This window comes from Aquarana catesbeiana, linkage group LG13 (genome assembly GCF_042186555.1).
Source record: "Aquarana catesbeiana isolate 2022-GZ linkage group LG13, ASM4218655v1, whole genome shotgun sequence".
Lineage (NCBI taxonomy): Eukaryota > Metazoa > Chordata > Amphibia > Anura > Ranidae > Aquarana > Aquarana catesbeiana.
This window is the reverse complement of record NC_133336.1, coordinates 3,969,581-3,995,205: the sequence shown is the minus strand read 5'-3', so window position 1 is coordinate 3,995,205 and position 25,625 is coordinate 3,969,581. Positions and strand designations below refer to the sequence as shown.

The following is a 25,625-nucleotide window of genomic DNA, read 5'->3' as shown; positions in this document are numbered from 1 at the left end:
GCTTGTTTCTTTTCTACATTACTCCACTGATGTTTGAAGTGGTGACGGCACGATCCGAGTCCGGAGGGACCCGCTCCATTGGTTGCCTATCTTGACTACCTGTAATGTGTGTCATGGTGATTTGGTGAGTAGGATGTTGGTGGAGGAAGACAAACAGTCACTTCTAATTGTGGTTACAAAGATATCTGAAGATTTATCTTTATCACTTTATTTGTCTGTCTATGGACATTCCTGACAGATACCCCCCCCCAATACTACACATTGGGCTTTTTTGCTGAATTGATTGCACTTTATTGGATTTTTAGATTTTATTTTTTTTTTTTTTTTTGTTATGCATATTGCACTTTGTTCATGGTATGACATTCATTTATGGTTCGTGGTTTAATACTATAGCGCTTTATATCGCATTGATGCGAGCGCGATTTGAATTTTTTTTTTTTTTTTTTCTTCACCAAGGCTTATTGCATATAACGAGCAGCTCTCACAATTTACCAATTTCACCATTTGTGCAGTTAGGGTACCTTTTTTGCATGCTCCTTCCCCTCCCCTTTTTGCATGTTGATTGCCCTCTGTAGAGTCTTCCTGTAGCGATTTTATGTGCAATTCTCTTATGCTCTGTTGGGCTCCCTTTCATATCCATCTTTTTAGGAGTTTTTTTTTTTTTTTTTGGTGCTATTTAACATTACTGTGGTAATGTTATGGGGTCAATGGAGCCACAGCAGGGTAGAGGGGTAAAACATCCAGAAGTGTCAGACCTGGAAGACTTTTCAGACCACTTTTATCTCTTCGGGACCCTTTTAGATCTGCTTTGCCCACAATCCACAAAGTGTTACTAATTCATTGACTTGTTTCCTTGGTGTAGATCCACTTCCTGTACCAGTACTCCCTGCAATTCTTCCTGGACATCTACCACACTGTGCTCTATGAGAATGCCAACCTCAAGGGCATCACAGATCACACTCAGCGTCTGTCCGTCATCACCAAAGACCTCTTCCAGGTACAGTGACCCCTCCCCCCCCCCCCGGTATGAGATCCCGGTTATCATCCTCTGATCTATGAGCTCCCTAATCCCTGCCATACGGAACATAAATTGGTGAAACTTTCACATCCTTATTTTCCAGGTGGCCTTCAACAGGGTGGCCCGCGGAATGTTACATCAGGACCACATTACCTTTGCCATGCTGCTGGCCAGGATTAAGCTGAAGGGAACTATTGGGTAATGTGTGTTTTTTGTCTTTTAATTTTTTATTATATTTTTTTTTTTTTTTTTTTTTTGTGGTGGTGGTTTTTTTTTTTTTTTTTTTCCTTCTCTGCAGGTTGGGATAATTTTGACACCCCATGAGTCAAAGCTGAACTCCCAGCTTTTGATCTACTTTACAGCCGGCTCCCAAATGAACGATGTCCCTCACTAACATGTGAGGCCGCTGGTTGTGCGGTATAAAGTGTAGCTGAGGCCACATCCAGCGTACCGCACAGTGTTCCGGGTCGGAGGTGAGGCTTCCCGTCTCTCATATCCAGAACACAATAAAGTCCGATTGGCGCCATTGATAGAAAGTGAAGTATTCTCGCCATGAATACAGAGAGGTGGGATGATGTCAGAACCTCAGAGCCAATCAGAGGAAGTGTTGTATTCATTTCTAGAGAAGAAAAGAAAGATAAGCTGAATCTGCAGGGAGGAAGCTACCATAGTTTGATGATTGATATCAGGGGAGCTTAATTGGATGAGTAAATTTTATTTATGATCCTGTTATGTTTTGGCTATTATATGAGAAACTTTAATATGAGAGGTGCAAGGTTTGTTTACTTTTTTTTTACTATTTTAATTATTTTTATATACTATTTGATAGTTTTTGATATTTAGTTGATAGTTTTTGTTTGTATAAAAATGATTTGATTAAAAAAAACATACATTGCTTTCTCTGAATGGCTGAGCACAAATCGGACTCTACTGTGTTCTGGATATGAGAGACGGGAAGTCTCAGCTCCTACCCGGAACACCGTGCTGTACGCTGGATGTGGCCTCAGCTACACTTTACACCGCACATGCAGCGGCCTCACATGTTGGTGAGGGACATCAAGCTGGAGTCTATACTTTAAATCGGACCACCTTCAGTCTTGCACAGTACTGTCCTGCACTGAATTTGATAACTCGCTGCACACTGCAAGCTTCTCTCAGTGAGGCGCCCTCAGGCGCTGTGATGTTTTCAGGAAGCGTAGTTTTTATAGATGGCCGCACTGCTGTTTTGTAGTAACCATTTTGTATTTGTGTTCATTCAGGGAGCCGACATATGATCAGGAGTTCCAGCACTTCCTCAGGGGAAGAGAGATCGTCCTCGGTTCCTCCTCTGTGCCAAAAATCAGCGGCCTGTCGGAGGAGCAGGTGGAGGGCATGGTCAGACTCTCCAATCTGCCCGCCTTTAGGGATGTTATAGGAAAGGTGGAAGCTGACGATGTGAGTAGACTTGTGGCTTCCTGTGTGCAGACAGCCATATCTACGTCTACATTTCCCACTGCAGAGCGATCTGGATTGAAAACTTAAATGGACTCTTTATTTCTTTCCTTTTTACAGCAATTCTGCATCTGGCTTGAGAGCAGCTCTCCGGAGCAGACGGTGCCGTACCTGTGGAGTGAAGAGAAGCCTGCTAGTAAGTGTTCATCATTCATGGGGGGCACCACACAGGTCTTCTCCTCAACCATAACATGTGTCTTCCTATGTGTCCCCATATTCCTCCTCTGGGATCATTGGACCCCCTCTGATGTGTGTGCGCTCACGTGACATCGCCCCCGCTTACATTCCTGGCATCACTTAGAATGATCCCGGAGTGTGTACTGTGCATGCACCCTGCAGTCTACATACAAAGTAACACTTGCTAAAAATCAAATTTCTTCATCAATTTAGGCCAATATGTATTCTGCTACATATTTTTGGTGAAAAAAAAAAATAAATCCCAATAAGCGTATATTGATTGGTTTGTGCCAAAGTTATCGCATCTACAAACTATGGGATAGATTTATGGAATGTTTTTCTTTTTTGCTAGTAATAGCGGCCATCAGGGATTGCGGTGGACAAATTGGACACTAAGTGACACTTTGTGGTGACCGGTGACGCTGGCGGGGAAGGGGTTAACTTCAGGGGCAATCAAAGGTTTAAGTGTGCTCCTACGGAGTGATTTCTAACTGGGTGGGGGATGGCCTAACTGGAGAAGGAGAGATCCGTGTTCCTGATTAGCAGAAACACAAGATCTCCATCTTCCTCTGGCATAACGGCGGCCATGTTTACATAGCCAGACTGCCGTAAAGATTGGCGGATCCCGGACCCGCTGATTGGCTCCCACTGTGTCCAATTGGAGCGGGTCAACGGCGCCCCAGACCATGTACAGGTACGTTGTTTTGCGCAGCCAACTGCAGTAAGTGGGCGGTCTGGAAGCCGTTAAGGTAGTACATAAAATTTTAGTTTTTGGGTACAGAGGGGAAGGTTAGAACCTCTGCCAAGTGATCTGTATGTCCTATTAAGGAAGTTTCCTTACACTTGCTGCCCCCCCCCCCCCTGGCCAGTGGGGAGGATGGGAAATCTGCTCAATGCCTCAGAATAGAAAGCCTGTGTACCCGATAAAGGGGTGCAGATTGCTCTGAAATGGTGTGGTGGTTTTTTTTCCCTTCTCCAAAAAAATATATTGAGAATTTTGGTGTGCTGGTTCTGCTTTATAATCCATTGAATCTACCTAATGCAGACAGTGAGAAATGGAAGGGGTTGTAAATCATTCTATGCATTAAGGTGAAAAACCTTTTGTGCTGCAGCGTTCCCCCCCCCCCCCCCCTTTTTTTTTTTTCTTACCTGATCCCGATCGTTCCAGCATCGAGGACGAGCCCAGCAGCTCCAGCCGCTGTCTCGGGTTCTCATTGGATAGATTTTATAGCAGCAGAAGCCATTGGCTCCCACTGCTGTAAATCAAATCCAGTGACAAGGGGGGCGGGGCCGAGTCCTCCTGTCTGTGTCAATGGATGCAGCGGCAGGACTCGGGAGCGCGCCCCGCACACGTGACCCCAGGGAAGGCCGCTCTCTATGGGGGCACCTGATGAAGAGGAGGGGGGCCACTCTGTGCAAAACCTTAACACAGAGGAGGTTAGTATAACCTTTTAAAAAGAGAGAAAAAAAAAAAAACCTTTACAATCATTTTAAAGGTTATGGCTTTGTGATTGCGCCAAATGACAAACTGCGGAGTATAAAAAGAAATTACATTGAATTATTTTAAAATGATAGATTGTTGCTTTGATATTATTTTCAGCACCGATCGGTCAAGCCGTCCACCGCTTGCTCCTCACCCAAGCCTTCCGCCCGGACCGCCTTCTGGCCATGGCTCATGTCTTTGTCTCCACCATCTTGGGAGAATCCTTTATGTCTGTCATAGATCAGCCATTGGATCTGGCATTTATCGTGGATACAGAGGTAATGAGCCATTTAAAAAAAAAAAAAAAAAAAAAAAAAAAAAACCCTTCCCAACAAAATCAGTGAATGTAAAACTTTGCTAATGAATCGATCGGTTATGTAGTAGAAATGATTCGTGTGATTTCGGCAGGTGAAGCCCAGCACTCCTGTACTGATGTGCTCCGTTCCCGGATATGATGCCAGCGGGCGTGTGGAAGACCTGGCAGCGGAACAGAACACCCAGATTACAAATATAGCCATTGGTACGGCCTGTGGGCTCTCTGCACATGGACTGTTCATGTATTGCTGGATCTTTTCCTTAACGGTATTTGTATTTTATTTTTCTCTTCCAGGCTCTGCAGAAGGATTCAGCCAAGCAGAGAAAGCCATCAATACGGCTGTGAAGTCTGGAAGGTTGGTTCTAATAAGATTTTTACATTTTAGGCTTTGCAGAATCCTTCGTCCCGTTCACACCTCATACTTGCCTCGCTCCTCCGGCTCTGGGTGCGGGTAAGGGGAAGCCGCTCTCCATTACAAGCCTTGTGTAGGTTTATTCAAACGTTCGATGAGCAAAGCGGTTTCACCCTCCCTGCAAATCCGAACCTCTTCCACTCCAGCCGGAGAGGATTCCTCAGCACCAGATGTTGTGAGACGTGTCGGGTTTTGCTAAATAGGTGGAACAGCTTTGTGCATTCAACATTTGAGAGCTAATCGGTCTCTAGTCACCCCCCCGAATGACACCTCGGGCCTTGTGATTGGTCACTCAGGCCCCCCCCCCCCAGTGACACCTCGGGCCTTGTGATTGGTCACTCAGGCCCCCCCCCACCCTCCCCCAGTGACACCTCGGGCCTTGTGATTGGTCACTCAGGCCCCCCCCCCCCAGTGACACCTTGGGCCTTGTGATTGGTCACTCAAACCCCCCCCCCCCGTGACACCTCGGGCCTTGTGATTGGTCACTCAAACCCCCCCCCCCCCCCCGTGACCCCTCGGGCCTTGTGATTGGTCACTCAGGCCCCCCCCCCCCCCCCCCCAGTGACACCTCGGGCCTTGTGATTGGTCACTCGAGCCCCCCCCCCCCCAGTGACACCTCGGGCCTTGTGATTGGTCACTCAGGCATACACTACAGGAAAGGGAGCCCAACCGAGAAAATGAAGTTCAATGCGTCAAATTGTTTCTGAGCATGCGTGATTTTTTGCGTACAGACGAACGCATTTTCAGATAGGAACTTTTCCCGACCGAAAAATAGAGAACCTGCTCTCAATCTTTTGCTGGCTGGAATTCTGCATGCAAAAGACCGATGGAGCGCACACACGGTCGCATTTTCTGACAAAACTCTTGTCGGAGTTTTGCTGGTGGCATTTCCGGTCGTGTGTATGCAGCATAAGGGAATGTTAATTTAAGGGGGCCTGTGGTCATTACTTTGATGGAAACGGAGGCTGGTTGCTCTGTGCCTGATTATAACGAAGGGCCTGTTCACACCTTTGCGCTGTAATAATGTTTAATGTACTGCAGTGACCCCGGCTGGTGTGAAGGGACCTTTAGGCTCGCACAGCTTCCTGGCGATTTGAGTACTTTGATGTGACTTTGTCTTGTACAGGAATGCAGAGATAACCGCATACAAGAAGATGCCTTGCACTGCCTGGGTAATCTTCCTGTAATGGTGGATCCCAATTGCATCAAATATAGACGAGACGACTTCCATTAAAGTCTATGGGCACAAGTCAGAGAGAAGTCTCCTTGTAGTACAGGAACCTTAGTATGGAACGACTTCAGTAGTTCTAATTAGGAGCGCTTTCATTGACCAACATGGGATTTCACATGTCATGCAGCTTGGGGGTCTCACGTCTGATCCCAGGTGGGGGCGGTGTGAGCCTCGGCTGGATAATGTTCTCTGGGTGGTGCCGGGTACGTTTCTGCCTACAGGTGGGTGGTGTGGGTGGTGACGGGTACGTTTCTGGCTACAGGTGGGTGGTGACGGGTACGTTTCTGGCTACAGGTGGGTGGTGACGGGTACGTTTCTGGCTACAGGTGGGTGGTGACGGGTACGTTTCTGGCTACAGGTGGGTGATGTGGGTGGTGACGGGTACATTTCTGCTTACAGGTGGGTGATGTGGGTGGTGACGGGTACGTTTCTGGCTACAGGTGGGTGATGTGGGTGGTGACGGGTACGTTTCTGGCTACAGGTGGGTGATGTGGGTGGTGACGGGTACGTTTCTGGCTACAGGTGGGTGATGTGGGTGGTGACGGGTACATTTCTGCTTACAGGTGGGTGGTGACGGGTACGTTTCTGGCTACAGGTGGGTGATGTGGGTGGTGACGGGTACATTTCTGCTTACAGGTGGGTGGTGACGGGTACGTTTCTGGCTACAGGTGGGTGATGTGGGTGGTGACGGGTACGTTTCTGCCTACAGGTGGGTGATGTGGGTGGTGACGGGTACGTTTCTGGCTACAGGTGGGTGATGTGGGTGGTGACGGGTACGTTTCTGGCTACAGGTGGGTGATGTGGGTGGTGACGGGTACGTTTCTGGCTACAGGTGGGTGGTGACGGGTACGTTTCTGCCTACAGGTGGGTGATGTGGGTGGTGACGGGTACGTTTCTGCCTACAGGTGGGTGATGCTGAAGAATGTACATCTGGCGCCGGGCTGGCTGATGCAGTTGGAGAAGAAGCTTCACTCTCTACAACCACATTCCTCCTTCCGACTATTTCTGACCATGGAGATCAATCCCAAGGTACAGCTGGAAAAATTCTTCATTAACATTAATAAAAATCAGATTTTTAGCTGCTGTGTTTGCTGAGCCTTTCATTTCCATCACAGGTCCCCGTGAATCTTCTGCGTGCCGGACGGATCTTTGTGTTTGAGCCTCCTCCAGGTGTGAAGGCCAACATGCTGAGAACCTTCAGCAGTATTCCAGTTGCCAGGATCTGTAAGGTACGGAAGTGACATCACTGAGGATCAGCCAATCCGCTCCTTAGACATCAGTGACATTACTAAATCTGATTTTCTCTCCCCGTTTTATAGGCTCCGAATGAGCGCGCCCGTCTCTACTTCCTGTTAGCTTGGTTCCATGCAATCATCCAGGAACGCCTGCGATACGCTCCCCTGGGTTGGTCTAAGAAATATGAATTTGGTGAATCTGATCTGAGATCTGCCTGTGACACGGTGGACACCTGGCTGGATGACACGGCTAAAGTAAGTCGCTGGGAGGGTAGCCGATGTTGGTAGGTGTGGCCAGACCGATCAAATTTTGGCCGGTCCCTGCTGAACGGGCCGAACTTCGATCACAGAAGTCATCGTTTGATCGGGGGGATTCCTACAAGTCTATGGCTAGCTTGTCTACCATTGTACGTTTTTATGGTGCAGTATATAAGGGGGGTACAAACAAGCTTGCAGTTGTGAGTTGTTGACTTTTAGAACTTGAGAAGAGATACCCAATAAGTGATCCACCCGATCGTTGTTATGGGACGCTGAAGGTCTGACGCCCTAAAAATTGTCTAATGTTTATAAAGCAGCACTTCTGACAATCCGCAGACCTTCGCTGCAGAGGAATCTTTTTAGGTCTATGTGTTTTCATGGATTCCCCACCAGAGAATGTTTAGTGAAAGTCACATTCACTGATTGATAAATGGGACTCCTTTGGCGTTCATCAAATACTTTAACTCCCATCTGGATCCTGTTCCAGGGCCGCCAGAACATTTCACCCGATAAGATCCCGTGGTCCGCCCTGAAGACCCTGATGGCGCAGTCTATTTATGGAGGCCGGATTGACAACGAATTCGATCAGCGGCTGCTCAATACCTTCCTGGAGAGGCTCTTCACCACCTCAAGCTTTGATGGCGACTTTAAACTTGCCTCTAAAATCGATGGGCACAAAGACATCCAGATGCCGGACGGTATCAGGTAATTTTCTGCAGATTCTTGTGTTTTGCACGTTTCTTTCTAATTTCATAAATGTGCCGCTGATTGCAGAGAAGCTCCGATCTTTTCTTTTATGGAATAAATAGGAGCCCCGTAGATAACGACAGATTGCTGGCATCACATGATCGAAATATTCAGCTCAGCTGCCAAATATCTATCCTGATGGTGTAGCCCGAAATTTCCGACTGGCAGGTTAACTTCCCTGGCGGTATTACTGGGTGTGGCTCGGGGGGTTCATTTTCATTACCGTTAGCGGTAACCCCCGCGCCACACTCGGGATTGTATTGCAGAATCCTGGTCCAGGTAACTTACCTTGTCCCCCCCGATGTGTCCTCCGCCCCATTCATTACTGTTCCCTATTTTTCATTAAAAAGAAAAACTGAAATATCACATGGTCCTAAGTATTCAGACCCTTTGCTCGGTATTTAGTAGAAGCTCCTTTTGATACAGCGATGAGCCCAAAGTCAGTACTGAATGTGTTATTTTTCTTTGCTTTAACAAATAATGTGCGTTTTTACAATTTTTTTCTTTTGTTTTGTTTTTTTTCTTTTAGACGTGACGAGTTTGTGCAGTGGGTTGAATTGCTGCCCGACACGCAGACCCCATCCTGGCTAGGATTACCGAACAACGCAGAGAGGGTCCTCCTCACCACTCAGGGTAAAGTACCCCCCCACCACCACCACGGAAACCAGATCTTCCCTGTGTCCAGCCAACATCTCCACAATTCTCTTATAAATATTCTACTATACTTGCCTAAAGCCAGCCATACATGGATCAAATTTTGGCCAGTTCAGCAGGGACCAGATGAAGTTTGATCCATGCAGGGACAGAAAGGTTGTCCAATCTAACAATCGACTTCTGTACAACCTCCGTCAGATTTTCCCCCACTCAATCGGCAGTATAGCCTGCATCGCATATTCTGACGGAATTCTCCCTGCCCTCCGAATACTTGGCGGGGGAGGGGGGAGAAGTGTCCCTGCTATCAGGATGCGGGGGGGAGAGCATCCTTGCTGTCGGGGTACCTGACAGCGGGGGGAAGTCTCCCTGCCCTCGGAATACCTGACAGCGGCGGGAAGTCTCCCTGCCCTCAGAATATCTGACGGCGGCGGGGGGAAGTCTCCCTGCCGTGGGAATACCTGACGGTGGCGGTGGAAGTCTCCCTGCCCTCGGAATACCTGACCGCGGCGGTGGAAGTCTCCCTGCCCTCGGAATACCTGACGGCGGCGGTGGAAGTCTCCCTGCCCTCGGGATACCTGACGGCGGCGGGGGGGAAGTCTCCCTGCCCTCGGGAATACCTGACGGCGGCGGGGGGGAAGTCTCCCTGCCCTCAGGGAATACCTGACCGCGGCGGGGGAAGTCTCCCTGCCCTCGGGATACCTGACAGCGGCGGGGAGGAAGTCTCCCTGCCCTCGGGATACCTGACGGCGGCGGGGGGGAAGTCTCCCTGCCCTCGGGAATACCTGACGGCGGCGGGGGAAGTCTCCCTGCCCTCGGGAATACCTGACGGCGGCGGGGGAAGTCTCCCTGCCCTCGGGAATACCTGACGGCGGCGGGGGAAGTCTCCCTGCCCTCGGGATACTTTTAGCTCAGTGGGGAGGATTCCACCATCCATCTAGTGTGTGGATGAGGGAATAGTCCAGGGTTGTGTGTTTTTTATCTGTTGGCTGCCTAACCCACCTTCTGTTTCAGCTTTCCTTTCCTGTCATCCATCCTGTTGCGGGTTACTAATGTCTTGTCGCGTTCTTCTTAGATTCTTCTGTATTTCCCGCGTGTCTCATGATTGTGCCGCTGTAATGTGTGGTTGAAGTGGTGACCGCTTTCCGTCTCCTCTGGACCACACATTGGCGGTTGTCACCTCTGTTCTCATCCTTCAACAGTCTTGTATTTTCCTGGCATTTCTCTGACTCCTCTGCCGGTTCTCTTTAACTCCTCCTTCTCTTTTCCCTCCTGTGAGAACATAACATAAGCTTTTTTTTATGTGATTTTGTTTGTCTTTCTGTTTTTTGCTGTTGCTCATCATTTTGGTCGACCTGCAGAATCCCCTTCACTATAATGCCGTATGTGGAAGTAGAAGACAACCGCAGCCAGCGCAGTCTTAGAGTTTGCACCGGGGCCCCTAAGGCCTCTGAGAGTCTGATGGGTACAGACCTCCATCGGAGGGATCTCATCTTGTGCCCCCCCCCCCCCCCCTCGGATCCTTGTATTGTATTATTAATGGAACATCTACACTACTGGTCTGAGGAACTAAATGGTGTCATTCCTTATAGCCCAATAAAGAACATATTGATGAGAATTCTACATTTGAGCCTCTGTGGGAATCTGAACATGTAATCCCTTAAAGCAGGTATATGCAATTAGCGGACCTCCAGCTGTTGCAGAACTACAAGTCCCATGAGGCATAGCAAGACTCTGACAGCCACAAGCATGACACCCAGAGGCAGAGGGATGATGGGACTTGTACCTATTCCAAAGACAAATGGTTTGCGAAAAGCCAACAAACAGGTTTCGGGGTTGTACTCCACCTTCATCAGGGCTTGTGGGAATACTGATTGTGGGTGCGAAGATCACCGAATGAATGGTGTATTGACGCTCAATGAGTTTGCACAGAATTTGCCATCAGCTTTTAAGTACAGCCAATGGAAATGTGTAGGATTCTGTAAACAATCTGCCTTTTGGAATATTGCGGTTCAGTATTAGTATTATAATCAGGATTTATATTCTAATATACAGTGTGCGCCAAGCTTTCCAAAATAAAGGCTGACATTACAGATACAATCCAATTTGATGGAGATACAATCTTCATACCATTAGAGAATACAAATTCCGGCTCCTTTAACCCGCTTTGAAGGAGAAGTTCACTTTTTTTAGAAAAAAATAATCTATGCAAATTTTTTTGCAGGTAAAAAAAAATGTGCATTTATTTTTTGGAGTCTGTAAAGCATTGCACCAGCGTTCAGCGGGTTTCCTTCAGAACTGTCGATGTGTGTGCCCGTCCGGGCGAGCCGATACACGGACAGGAAGAATCCAGGAACTACCAGAACCCTCCTCCGCCCCGGGGTAGTTCATTGAGGACTACAAGCCGACAGCCGCAAAGGATGTTGGAGTTTGTAGTTCATTCGCACAGAGCGGTCTAAATAAACGGTGTGGCTGTGTGTGTGGGCGGAGCCCCGCTGATTTCAAACCGTGACAGCCAGTATGGGAAACTTCTCCCCGTACTTCTGTCACAGGGAAAGGGGGGATCAGAGCGGCTGCAGCACTTGGGAACACCCTAAGGTCCCAATGGTGAATTTTAGCCCTTTGTCAGATACTTAAAGGATTTCTCTAACTTCCTGTCCGGGTGTTTGAGGTCATCAGTACAGGAAGTGAGGGCGACTATCCCCAGTGTGGAAACAGAACCATAAAAACCAGGTAGAGGTCCTAACCCTTAACTGTTGTATCCAGAACAAAGTTTTGGCTGGGATTATACATTTGAAAAATACTGAGGATTATAGATTACACCCTTCAGAAAAGGAACCTGTAGTCTGCCCCTCCCCCCCTGTAGACACATTTGGATGGAACGTCCTCAGGCCTCGTTCTTTCTGTTGTGCTTTTATTTATTTATTTCCTGATTCAGTTTTTAGTTTTGCTTTACTTTGGCCGGCATTTTTTTGTTTTCTCCCCTTTTTGTGGTTCAGGCATTGATATGATCAGTAAAATGCTGAAAATGCAAATGCTGGAGGATGAGGATGACTTGGCGTATGCAGAGACAGAGAAGAAGCAGAGGAAGGACTCCACGTCCGACGGGCGCCCGGCCTGGATGAGAACCTTACACACCACCGCCTGCAACTGGCTCCAGCTCATTCCACAGTCCCTCAACCACCTCAAACGTACCGTGGAGAACATCAAGGTTGGTTGACAAAAAAAAAAAAAAAGTGTTGGGCCCTTCAGAGGAAATCCATGGCGGTGGAAGGTGTGAGAAGCCTCAGGTGGAAGTTCTGTTGTCAGACTTCCAGTTCAACTGTTTGTTTATTTTAACATGGCTGTCCTGAGGCCTGGTGAGCCGCTCTGTGACTGAAAAATGGCTGTACGATTATTAAAAGTCAGCAGCTGCAGTATTTGTACTTGCTGACTTTTTTTTTTTTTTTTTTGAAGCAGAACTCCGTTTTAACCACTTCAGCCCCAGAAGAATTTACCCCCTTCCTGACCAGAGCACTTTTTTGCGATTTGCCACTGTGTCGCTTTAACTGACAGTTGCGCGGTCGTGCGATGTGTCTCCCAAACATATTTGACATCCTTTTTTTTTTTTCCCCCCCACAAATAGAGCTTTCTTTTGGGGGTAACCTCTGCGGTTTTTATTTTTTGGCGCTATAAACAAAAAAAGAGCGACAATTTTTGAAAAAAAAAAAAACTTTTTTTTTTTACTTTTTGCTATAATAAATATCCCCCAAAAAACTTTTTTTTTCCTCAGTTTAGGCTGATATGTATTCTACTTATTTTTGGTAATAAAAATCGCAAAAAGGGTATATTGATTGGTTTGCACAAAAGTTAGGGTCTACAAAATAGGGGATAGATTTATAGCATTATTTTTTTTTATTTATTTATTTTTTTTCCGTGACTGTGACATTATGGCGGACACATCGGACAATTTTGACACAAATTTTGGAACTGTTGGCATTAATAATACGATCAGTGCGATTAAAAATGCACTGATTACTGTGTAAAAATGTCACTGGCAGGGAAGGGGTTAACACTAGGGGGCAGTGAAGGGGTTAACTGTGTTCCCTGGGGGATGATCCTAACTAAAGAGGGAGGGGACTGACTAGAGGAAGTGACGGATGTGTAATAACTGGGTGCTCTGGGGACGTTCCCCCCCCCCCCCCCCCCCTGCCATTAGTGGCATGTCTGAGGGCGCTTCCTACTTGTCAGTACAAGTCCACAGTCCTGGAAGCTTCTGATTTCAGCCCATAATGCAGGCCGGGTGATATCGGGGTCCTGGGGAACCCCCTTTTGTCCTTTTTCTGACTCTCGATATTGCAGTTGCCCCCCCCCCCCCCTGTACGCTTGCCGTTATCTGAGGCCTCGGACGATGTCTCCTCTTCTCCGGGACCTGGACTGAGGCTGAAGACTTTTGTCTGTCGGTGGGGATGGTGACTATCAATACCGGCTTGGAAAGACCCCGAGGCCAGAATAAGAGCCTCAGCTGAGAGCTCAGATCAATCTCCAGGCCGGGGAGACTTGAGGCCAAACTTCAGTGAAACGTACTGTGGGCATGTACGGGGCGACGTGGTGAGAAGGTCGGAGCGGGAAGCACACAGACATGCTGTGACTGGCACAGGAAGGGGGAGGATCTTTGTACCCGGAGCTCCCGCTTAAGACCCGCCCACTGCCAGATAGGGATCAATCCCCAAAGGAGAACTAAATGCCCGTCTGTGATCTGAAGATCCAACTATGCACTAGACATTCGTTTTTGTTCCGAATTATTTTTTTTAATGAATTTCGACAAATTCGGAAATCTGAAATAATAACTTGACTATCAACAACTATTGTAGGCATTGGAATTTCCTTTCAAATTTGGCTATTAACGTAACGAATACGAATTTATCCTAAATAATGAATGCCGCATATAAAGGAATGGGACGTAACAAATTTATAAAACTTTAATATTGTTTACTTTTATTAGTTCCATTCCATTCGTTTAGATGCGGCATTCATTATTTCGGATAAATTCGTATTCGTTACGTTAATAGCCTAATTTGAAAGGAAATTCCAATGCCTATAATAGTTGCTTTTTTCGAGTTTTCTGATTTTTTTTTTTTCTTGTTTTCACGTTTACGAATTTACAAATTCCGATCACAACGAATGACCTAAAAAAAAAACAAACAAAAAATAAATGAAACAAACGGATTTTTCGGCAGTGCACATGTCTACTGTGCACCGTAATGAACTCAGAGAAGAATTTTACACAAATCCCATTTTATTTCATTTTTTTCCATTCTTTGCCTGTCCTGCCATGGAATCCTCCTTGTTCTCCCGTAACAATAATAGTCTTGGTGGGTGAAGCCGGAATCCCGGCGTCTGGCAATCTATGAATCGGCTTTTACACCTAACCGGCTCGGTAGTCACTAGTGCATCATGGGAAGGCGAGGGCCTTGACTTCAATTCTTATAGTTGGTGTTTTTGCAAATCTGAATGCCCAGAATTCTTGGGGTGCTGGAAAGGGGTGAAGGAAGATACCAGATATTTTATAGGGAAAGGGTTATACAAGTTCAGCTCTTTGGTGTCTCTACTGCACAATAAAATCTATATGTAGTTATGTGGTCAACTCCAGAATTTAAACCTATATTGTGTTATGCTGGTTGGTATGGATAGGTGACAGTGTCAAATAGAGGGCGCCAACATCCCTGAGTAGCATGTATAGTCAGAGAGGTAATTTAGTGGGATTTTATGGGCGCCAGGCAAGTAAATTTAGACAAACATCAAGGTAAAAAGTATGAATGACATTTTATTGAACATACACAAAGTTTGAAAAACTCCCGTGTGGTTTGTTGTACAAAGGCCCATATATTGGTTATTATTCAATAGTGGAAAATTACAAGATTTTAACTTGAGGGAAAGCTGTGGCCCCCAAACCGTCCGAGAGGGGATTCTCAGATTCGGCATCGGGCCCACAGCAACCCTCGTCCCAAAGTTCCTGTAGGGTATAGGTGCCCGGATCTGGGGCAGTAGTACCAAGGTTTTCAGATAGTTGAGTGGGGTTTATCATACAGAGTTTTGAACATAAGTCTGCGTTTAAATAAGTGAATATCTTTTGATAATTGTAAATCTATCCGCATCAGAGTCCGGACAGAAGGTCAGTCCTAACTGAAGGACCTGGTTCTCCGCCTCGGACAATTGGTGCGACGACAGGTTCACTATTTCAAATTGCGTTGTTCTGCCATCTTTTGGGGCACAGCTTTCGGAGACGGGCAATGGTCCATCTCCTGAGCCTTCCCCCAAAAAAATAGGGGCCAGTGTGGGATCAGAGTGTGGCGGATTCATAGATGGAAACATAGTGTTCAAGGTAGCCACCTTGTTAGGAGTGTTTGATACCGCACGTGCGGATAAGGCTAGGGTAGGGTCCGTAGTTAAAGCTGGTGCAAAGGTGCCAGATGCAATATTAGATAGAGAGGGCTGTGACGGTTGTGATTGTATGTTCCTTTGGCGACCAGAGGGTCTACGATTCTGTGCTGTTCCCAACATGCGTTTAAAGGACTCTAAGGATGGATTGTCGGGATTACTCTCTCTTTTTGGTTAGTCTGTCTTCAGACAAATCATGGTAGGAAGTGGACTAGATAGAGGAAATTGAAGATGTACAGGAAATATTGGGAATGATATTGTCCTGATTAGGGGGGTGCATAGGTTCTCTTCCTAGAAAAGTGTTTAGGTTGTGTATTGGAATTCCATTTATAGGCGTAACCGCCCTCATGTGCCAATTGATCCCTCAGAAGTTTAGATTCTTTGCCTTTTAATAATCTCAGCAATATATTTTTCAATGGTGTCTTTGGCTTCCTTTTCCTTTTGAGCAAAGACAGGGGATGTGGCCTATCGAAGTATGTTCGACAATCTAGCTTTGGACAGTCGTTAACATCTTTCTTTTCCGTTAATTATATATTTTGGGCTAATATTTTGATGGCGTCTAATTGTATTTTATTCTATGCAGTGATATATCCAGCTTGGTCCCTCACATATCCCCTGAGGAAGCCCCAATGGGTGAAACATGTCAGGACTATAGTGCTGAGTGACCCCTCGTTCTTTATGTTGATATGTATGCTGTTTGTTCTATGTTATGCACAGCCAGCATTTTTTAAACTTTGTGTATGTTCAATAAAATGTCATTCATACTTTTTACCTTGATGTTTTTCTAAATTTACTTGCCTGGCGCCCATAAAATCCCACTAAATTACCTCTCTGACTATACATATATTGTGTTATATCACCAACATCCCCATAAAAGGTATAGAAAATAGAGTTGGGGGGGATGGGACATAATGGGTGCAATTAGTACAAGAACATACCAAACTGAATAAAATCACAATTGATTAAAGTTACATAAAAACAATATTATACGAGACATGAACAGCTTTATTGTCATTTAAGGCGTGTTATTGTAGCTCCTATAGTTGTTCCCACATCTTAATCCTACATGTTTCGCCGTAAGGCTTCCTCAGGGACAAGCGTGGTTTTGTGACTACTATATGAATGAACAGAAAGTGAATTACAAACAATGCATGCAATGTTATATCAGTAAATACCAACACTATACATAACTCATTCATGTACAATAAATTTAATACATGAATGCATCATATCCATTGGCAAGAGTTCCCTATGACTCCATTTAGGGAACTCTTGCCAATGGATAGGATGTATTCAATTTATTGTATGTTATGTATAGTGTTGGTATTTACTGATATAACATTGCATGCATTGTTTGTAATTCGCTTTCTGTTCATTCATATAGTAGCCACAAAACTACGTTTGTCCCTGAGGAAGCCATACGGCGAAACATGTAGGATTAAGATGTGGGAACAACTATAGGAGCTACAATAACATGTCTTGTATAATATTGTTTTTATGTACCCTTGTAATGTTAATAAATTGTGATTTTTATTCAATTTGGTATGTTCTTGTACTAATTGCACCTATAAAGTCCCATCCACCCCCAATTCTATATTTTCTTTGTTGCAGAATTAAACTTTCTAATCTGAGGATCTACGAACAGCAGATGAACCCTGGAAATGTTCCTCTGACCAGATATAAAGGCCATCAGATAGTTTTATGATTATTGTACACGTCGGATCAGAAGTCCTGTGATGATGTTGTTGTGATTTCTCTGGAAATGTTGACTTGTATTCTCCTTGCAGGATCCTCTGTTCAGGTTCTTTGAGCGAGAAGTGAAAATGGGCGCCAAGTTACTGCAGGATGTGCGCCAGGATCTCACCGACGTTGTTCAGGTCTGTGAAGGAAAGAAGAAGCAGACGAACTACCTGCGCACCCTGATCAATGAGCTGGTGAAAGGTAAGTGGCCAGAAGAACAGACTCTGGTTTTGCACAGAGAGGTCTTACCTTATCAGGGTCCCCCCCCCTCCCCCGCTCTCTGCTTCTCTTCTGTGAATTTCCCCATTAAAAGCTGGCTGCTGGGGGGGGCCATTTGGCTCATGAGCAGAGCTGTGTACATCAATAGACCCACACAGCATCTCAGCCTGATCCACTACAGCCAGCCTGTTAGAAAAGTTTCTCTCAATCGGCACCGCTGGTTAGAGCCCCATCAGATTCCCAAAGCATACAGAATCATTTAAAATGTATTTGTCGTTCTTTTCCTGCAGGCATCTTGCCTCGAAGTTGGTCTCGTTTTACCGTCCCGGTTGGGCTGACGGTCATTCAGTGGGTGGCGGATTTCAGTGACCGCATTAAACAGCTTCAGAACATTTCTCAGGCGGCTGCTGCCAGCGGAGCCAAGGAATTAAAGGCAAGTCAAGGGTATCTGTATATCGATCTACTTGTAGATGATTGTAAATCTCATCACATTCGATGTCCTCACCAACAAACTGTTCAATGGACAGACTTAAGATAACTCTGTGGTATCTCTCCGGTGATGCCGCTGATTTACAGATGTGTCTGTGACTGCTTTGTAATGTCTCACGCTTTGGATTTAGTTCCACTTTGATTTCAGCTGCCGGTCTATTTTCTGTTCACAGAACCTCCACGTGTGGTTGGGTGGTCTGTTTGTCCCTGAAGCCTACATCACCGCCACCAGGCAATACGTGGCCCAGGCCAACAGCTGGTCACTAGAAGAGCTCTGTCTGGAAGTCAGCGTGACCACTACCCAGAATGCCGTGATGGATGCTTACAGCTTCGGAGTGACAGGTATGTCCAACTTACCTGAGAGATATTACACAGGCATGGTTCACCGAAATATTGTACTCCGGAAAGTGGGGGCAAAAAGCTTGTCTGAGGCTTCGGCAGACTTTCCATGGCAGGACTTCCAGGTGAGCCAAAGGGGGAGTCCAGTTTGAATGGAGGTCTATAGACTAGATCGGGGGGTCTCCAAACATTCTAAACAAAGGGCCGGTTTACTGTCCTTCAGACTTTGGGGGCGGACTGTGACTATTGAGAGTAAGAAAGGTCTTGACATTGGGTAAAAAAAAAAAAGCCATCTGTGGTGTCATTGGGAAGAATTGTGCTCCATTACTGGTGTCATTGGGAGGAATTGTGACCTTTTACTGGTGTCAGTGGGGAGAAATGATGTCCCATTGTTGGTATCGGTGGATGAAATGGTGCCCCAAGGGCCAGATAAAAGCAAGCAAAGGGCCACAGTTTGGAGACCACTGGACTAGACCAAGGAAGAGACCTGTCTCCAGAGGGAGAAGACTATGTAGTCTGTTCTTTTTGGCTTCTGCTGAGAAGATGGGTAAAATCTTGCCACCAGTGGCATCCTTGTCATATTATCTAGAATTGGCCCAAAACGCGATCCCTCAAAAGAACATGCAGGTCATACACTTTGGCTATAGCACTTTACTGCAGAAACTTTGTCAAAGTGCCCCCTAGGGGGGGAGGGGGGTACGGCACCCATGCACCTCCTATGGACGGGGCTGCCACTGATGGACAGGGTTTTGCACCAGTTATCATTTGGGCCTTTACATTCTGCTGCATCCTCTACTGGGACGGTGAGCACCTTATTCAAGTGTGGCCGTGGCCTTATCCACTGCAAGAATAGACCACTTCTGTACAAAATCAACATAAAACTGATACAAGGGATAGTAATGGGGGATCTCTGCCTGTCCCCGGATCTCTCTGCTTGGTTACTGTGGCACACTTCTGCCAGTTTATTCTGACATTATAATGGTGCAGGGAGTTTTAGTTCCTCCATTTTTGTGGCATGGTTAAGAAGAGTGGATGGCTTTTGCTAATTTCTAATATCCAATCACATTTTAGGTCTCAAACTTCAAGGAGCGAGCTGTACCAACAACAAGCTGTCCCTTTCTAATTCCATCTCTACAGCGCTGGCTCTTACACAACTGCGCTGGTCCAGACAGACCAACGCTGAGAAGAAGGCCAATGTGGTGAGTAGACCTCCAACATGGAGACGGGTAAAGCCAATAGACTTCTTCTTTCCTGTAGTTTAAAGGGGGGCTTTCACCCCAGCAGACAGATCGGGGTCAGCCTGTCAGGTTTTTCAGGTGGATCAGATCAGACCCTCCATTCTTCTCTATGGACATGTGTCTATTTACACCCACCAACATCCTAGTGACCTCTTTTCTTAAAAACAGACAGATTTGGGGAGATCCCTTCCCATCCATCGATCGGATGGCAGTCCGGTGTGAACGGACAAGGCTGTCTTATTTACATTGGACCGCCCATAGAGGAGATTGGGCTGTCTGCTCTGCATTAAGCGGACATGGGCCGGCCATCCGTGGGATCAGTGGACAGATTCCCTGCTGAGCCCTGTGTGGAAGGGGCAACCAGCACATTCAGATCTTCAGCTCACAGCCTTCTCTCTCTTTCTCTCTCCTCTTTTTTTTTTTTTTTTTTTTTTTTTTTTTAGGTCACTCTTCCGGTTTACCTGAACTTCAATCGGGCCGATTTGATCTTTACGGTTGACTTTGAAATTGCCACGAAGGAAGATCCTCACAGCTTCTATGAGCGTGGAGTGGCCATCCTGAGCACAGAGTAGATGGCGGCCCTCATTTCTCCGTTTCCTTGGATTTTATGTTCTGCATACAAGAAAGAGAAGAAAGTTTTATGTCAGGTGGGGGAAGGGATGTGAGAAGCGGAAGGAATAAGATGAAGTGTTTATAGAGAGAGTCGGGGGAGGTGATTACTTATATGGAGGAAGACTTTGGTAGGTTCACATTTGGACAGTGAAAAGGATGCAGTTTGTGGTTTACAACAAATAATAATTCGGTGAAAGGCGACAACATCGTCTTATCTGTGTATGGAACCATTGAGGTCATGTATACCGTGCACTGCAATTCAAAAAGAAGGAAAATCTGCAAAAAGTCTGTCGCTTTAAATGTATTTGTAGTAATCTGTGATGTGTCCATTTTATCCTAATAAATATTCAGTACGTTATTTTGTGTGCGCTTGTTTCTTTTGTATTTACAGCTGATGGTAACCTAAAAAAACACAAAATACCTTTTATAACAAAGTGTAATGGGCGGGCTCGACATGGCGGGTAATGGGTGGCGATCACCGGCTTCTGTCAGAGGGACATCAGTCCCGCACACAGAAAGCCGCGGCCGCATTTTCTGTGCCCACAGTGCCGCCTATCAGCACACATCAGTGAAGGAGAAAAATTACCTGTCAAAATTTTATAACTAACTAAAATAGTTTTGTGTGTTTTTTTTTTTTCAAAATTTTAAGTCCTTTTTTTGTTTTATTTAGCAAAAAAAAAAAAACCCAGCAGCAATTAAATACCACCAAAAGAAAGCTCTATCTGTGTAAAAAAAATAAACATTTCATTTGGGTACACTGTAGCATGACCGCGCAATTGTCATTCAAAAAGTGACCGCGCTGAAAGCTGGAAATTGGTCTGGGCAGGAAGGGGGTGTAAGTGCCCGGTAAGCAAGTGGTTAATATCAAAAGGCAAAACTAAAAACGCCACCTATTCATATACAACCGTAACACTATACTTAAAGCGGAGTTCCAACCATTTAAAAGTGTAGCGGCTGACTTTTATTAAACAGACACCGGTCCAGCAATGCGGGCGCATGAAGCCTCGACACACACACACACACACACCCCCCCCCGTGGCGCCGGCATTGTAACTGTGGGCACCCGGCTTAGGCTTCACAGCCGGGCGCGCACTGCGTAAGCTTCTGGGACCTGTGAGGTGTCCCAGGAGATTGCAAGGGGGGGAGGAAGCTTCTGTTGCCAGGGAAGGAAGTGGGAGCTGGGTACCTGCTCCGCTCCCACCCCCCCACCCCCCCCACCCCAAAAAAAAGACATGACAAATGTGGCATGTCAGGGAGGGGTCACCAGTACTTGGTGGGGTGGAGTTCCACCCAAAAATGGAACTTCCGCTTTAAGTATTGCTACCCAAGGGTAAGCTGTACCCCCAGACTTGTGATGGTGATAACACGGAAAAGTCGGATGGCCGTGTATAAATTTAATGTTCTTCTATATTTAGACATAGTATAAAATACTCCTGAAGAAGCACATGGCTGCACAACACGTTGAGTTGAATGTAGGGGGGTCCCGGGTTGCAGCAATCCCTGACTTTTCACTATTACAATGACTCTGTGATCACTTCTCGTAGATCTGGGGGTACAGCTTGCCCACGGGTATGATGCTGCTCTTGTGATCGATCCTTCACCGTATCGGGCCCCGATTTACACTGGTGGTGACTTGCCATGCGACTTAAGAGTTCAACATCTCACCCCCCCCCCCCCCCCCCCCCATTGACTGCAATGGAACCGTTCTAATCAGTGCGACTTGACTTAGAAAAAGGTTCCTGAGCAACTTTTGGTACGACTCGCATTAACTTCTGTTAAAGAAGTGTCGTATGCAAGCAGCGTTGAAGTCGCGGCAGTGGGAACCCCGGGCTTATTCGGTTGATTTACTAAAGAAATGCAAAGAATACCCAACTGGTGCGCAAGAAAAACAAAAACTGCAAAAAAAAAAAAAAGGATGTTGCCTTGGGGTACCAACACCAATGTAAATGGCTTTTTGCTTGTAAAACCCATTCCTTGCAGATCCAGATGTGACAGGGTTACATAGGCAGGTATCGTTAGGGGATTGGATAATGGCAAAAAAAAAAAAAAAAATGCTGTGAGGGCCCCCCCCCCATGTAACCCCTCCCCCCCCCCACATAACCCCTCCCCCCCCCACATAACCCCTCCCCCCCCCCCACATAACCCCTCCCACTACCAGCAAGCAATGAGGACCACAGAGAGGAGGGTCACCTGAAGTGGATTTTATAGGCAAGTAAAAGATCCAGTTTTCTTGTTCATACAGTGCAGGGCAGATTCAGAGAGGACTTGGACATCCCACAGTGATACTAATAAGAGTAGGGCTGGAAAAAAAGGCAACAACCAAAAGGGTCCAGAACCCAAATTAAACAGCAGCCTAAAGCACCTTGTGACCATAAGCTGTACTACCCAAGGCATGAACATCCACCAAGAAAAACTTGGTGAACAGAAGACCAGGTGGTCCTCCTACAATGTACAAACACAGCCCGATGTCCACAACCCCCTGGATGTATGGATGAATCTAGAAGAGTGAACTGTCGCTGGAAAGAGGAGACCCCCTTTATGTGGCATTTATTTTATTTTTTTGCAGGGAGATAAAACTAAGGCCACATATGTTTTGTGTTCAGAGCCCTGTGTTGTTAGTGAACACAGAGCTCTATACTGTCATTTGCTAAGCCAATCAGCAGGTCCCAGCCATCAATCATTGGCTGAGACCTGCTAACTGACTCGAACTGTATTGAATGACAGCACAGACAGGGTGGCAGGTGTCGTTCCCCCCCACCCAGAAATGTGAATCACGTACATATACTGCGGTAGGGTGGCCCTGCTGCACTGGATCATGTACAGGTTTGGTGGGCAGTCTGGAACTGGTTAAGGGAAGTCAGTGATTAATTTTTTTCCCCCCTCACTGTCCCGAGTCCACCACCCCAGCCCGCCATTCATCATGATCACCGCTCAATCCAGTTGGTGAAAGGACCTTTCCAACTCCAGCACCGGAGTGCAAATCCACCACATCAGCGGGTCTGGCTCCAGCCACATGGGTTGCACCAGAGAAGAAGTCTTTTTGTCCTGAAAGCATGCAAAATTGCACTGAGGGTCAAATAGAGCATAGACGTGTCCGTACTTGTTCTCAGCAACAAAATCCTTGTGGAGGAATATAGACTTGTCCCAGGGACGTGTCCAGGACAAGGCCTGGGTCCTCCAAGTTGGAGACCATGCACATTCATGGCGGTGGAGAATCCAACAAAGGCTTGTTTGATCCGAGTTATCCGCTGAATGTTCAGAATCTAGCTGGATCAGACCTTTTAACAGCAAGATGTCCAGGTACCCCACTACATAGACTTCCTGGGAAGAGTAGGGTAAGGACATTGTGAAGACCCCAGGGGGCGGTGGCCAAGCCAAGGGAAGCACTACAAATTGTAAAAGCCGTTCCCCCAAGGCAAAACAGCAAAAGTGTTTGTACTGCTGAGCAAAGAGTTTTGGTAGAGCACACACTTTTCCCAGATGTGGCCATTCAACATACAGAACGTCCTCCAATAAGGAGTGGACAGGAAAGGTCTTGGATGCACTGCTAAGGCCCCATGTGATGGCACTAGGCAGGTGATAAGTACTTTTTATGAGGCATCAGGAGTCTATCAGCTCCCTCATATATACTTTGCTCCAGAAGAGCAAGTACAAACTGCGCCTGATCTGTGGTGTACTCCCCACTGGCTTTACAGCCAGGATTTTAACAGCTGTAAACTTGAAAGCCTCAGAATCTTCCAGGTTATCAGTCAGCAGACTCTGATCCTGGGGGTTACTAAGTAGGTGAGGTTGAAAAAGACACAAGTCCATCAAGTCCAACCTATGTGTGTGGATTCCAGGAAGAGTCGGAGAATTCAGAAAACCACCAAGGATTCAGCCCACCTTCACATCAGGCCGATTTTTTCATGCAATTTGACATGTCAAATTACATGCCAAATCAGCGGCTATTGCCGGCAATAGCACCGTCTGAATCAGTGCAACGCCGACTTATTCCCAAAAGTAGTTCCTGCAGTACTTTTGGTGACTTCGGGGGGCAATTTTCATAGAGCTCTGTGAAGGAACCCGCACAAAATGTCTCTGAAATCGCTCCCGAAGTCGGACTGACATGCCAGTATGTTCAGCTGAACTCGCGCGATTTCTAACCCGCAGTCGGTGTGAAGCTGGGCGGAAGGTGATGAGAGCGGAATCATTACCATAAATAGCGATCACCGTTACAGAATAGCCCTGAGCCCCCCCAAACAAAGAAACAAATTCATGGCTGTTACTGACGGCTAGTTTAAACCACTTCAAGCTCTGGCTACACTGAACACCTCCAAAGAGCTGAAGGATGTGATGTTCATACAATATTTCCTATTTTATTTCAAATCTGTAGCTTACAGATGTAGCACCCTGATACATAGGCGGGGTGGCTAGTAAATTTATCTGCCAATTGACAGTTGTCTTGGCCAGTTGATAGGAGGTCAATTGATTTCACCCCAATTCTGGAATTTCTGCACTTCTCTCTTCTGTCACTAGGTGGCCGGGTATCTGGTGGCATTAGAGAAGACAAGGGCATTGCAAGGGCAGATTAGGCATGAATAGGGTGTCTCAGCCAATGGGCAGGGGTTTTCTTGAATCCCTTGGCTGCTGGGAGAACCTATATATTCGGGTGGAGTCAGGTGATCTATGTTCTGTGCCACCTGGGCGGCTGTCTGGGTGGATGTGGGTCATTTTGCCCCTGGTAGCTAGGTTAGAGAACTGAGGCCTATTCCGGGGGGTATCTGTGTTTCTTTGCTGCCTGAGGGCCTATTCAGAAGTAAGAGAGCAGCGCAGGGTTGGGATTGCGGCTTGCAGTCCAACCAGAAGTAACGGTTCTGCCAGCTGGAGAACCTGTCGTGGTCGGTGGTAGAGGGGGAAGCTGTCGCCACTAACGGACCATCCACCTTATTACCAGGGACCTCAGTGAGTAACTGAAGCAAGTACCGAAGCAGTATTCTCACCAACCGGAGACGGTGAAGAATTGGGAAATGTCAGCAGGTACCCAGCCAATGGAGGTGATGCTTGCAGAGCATTATTGTGCGCCAAGCCAGGGACTAAGCAGGCCAGGGGGGTGAAGCTTGAGGAGTATCTGGAGTGCCAAGCCAGGGACTAAGCAGGCCAGGGGGGTGAAGCTTGAGGAGTATCTGGAGTGCCAAGCCAGGGACCCAGCAGGGAAACGAGGGCGACGCTTGAGGAAGATACTGAGTGAGAAGATTGGAAGAGCTCAGGGGATCCAGTGGCAGTGGATCGGAAAGTCTAAGTGATAGACTGGGAGCTCAGTGGAGTGAAGGTCTACAATAAGAGATTATAGAAGCAGTGAAGACGTTCAGAAAACTGTTAGAAACTGTTTCAAGATTGTTGCCATAGGAGACAGTGTTCCTACTCACGCATATGTGGTGTCTAGCTGGATGCCTTTGCCTGCATGGCTGTCTACCTACAGTGCCTTGCAAAAGTATTCACCCCCTTGGCTTTTTAGCTATTTTGTTACATTACAGCCTTTAGGTCAATGTTTTTTTTAATCTGAATTATAT

At 46.6% G+C, this 25,625-nt stretch overlaps 1 protein-coding gene across 3 annotated transcripts in view; it reads left to right on the top strand.

Moving 5' to 3' along the window:
• DYNC1H1 (dynein cytoplasmic 1 heavy chain 1) overlaps positions 1 to 20,434 on the top strand; it is a 137,835-nt gene extending 117,401 nt beyond the window's left edge. For all 3 annotated transcript variants that reach the window (XM_073610253.1, XM_073610254.1, XM_073610252.1), the window contains exons 61-78: positions 863 to 997; positions 1,122 to 1,216; positions 2,278 to 2,452; positions 2,570 to 2,645; positions 4,287 to 4,447; positions 4,578 to 4,689; positions 4,780 to 4,840; positions 7,034 to 7,157; positions 7,244 to 7,357; positions 7,448 to 7,618; positions 8,109 to 8,326; positions 8,898 to 9,001; positions 12,019 to 12,230; positions 17,227 to 17,380; positions 17,689 to 17,831; positions 18,061 to 18,229; positions 19,298 to 19,425; positions 19,908 to 20,434. In XM_073610253.1, coding sequence (XP_073466354.1) covers positions 863 to 997; positions 1,122 to 1,216; positions 2,278 to 2,452; positions 2,570 to 2,645; positions 4,287 to 4,447; positions 4,578 to 4,689; positions 4,780 to 4,840; positions 7,034 to 7,157; positions 7,244 to 7,357; positions 7,448 to 7,618; positions 8,109 to 8,326; positions 8,898 to 9,001; positions 12,019 to 12,230; positions 17,227 to 17,380; positions 17,689 to 17,831; positions 18,061 to 18,229; positions 19,298 to 19,425; positions 19,908 to 20,036 — 2,481 coding nt within the window. In that variant the 3' untranslated portion in view covers positions 20,037 to 20,434. The remainder of the gene's footprint in view (positions 1 to 862; positions 998 to 1,121; positions 1,217 to 2,277; positions 2,453 to 2,569; positions 2,646 to 4,286; positions 4,448 to 4,577; positions 4,690 to 4,779; positions 4,841 to 7,033; positions 7,158 to 7,243; positions 7,358 to 7,447; positions 7,619 to 8,108; positions 8,327 to 8,897; positions 9,002 to 12,018; positions 12,231 to 17,226; positions 17,381 to 17,688; positions 17,832 to 18,060; positions 18,230 to 19,297; positions 19,426 to 19,907) is intronic.
• The last annotated feature ends 5,191 nt before the right edge of the window (positions 20,435 to 25,625 follow it).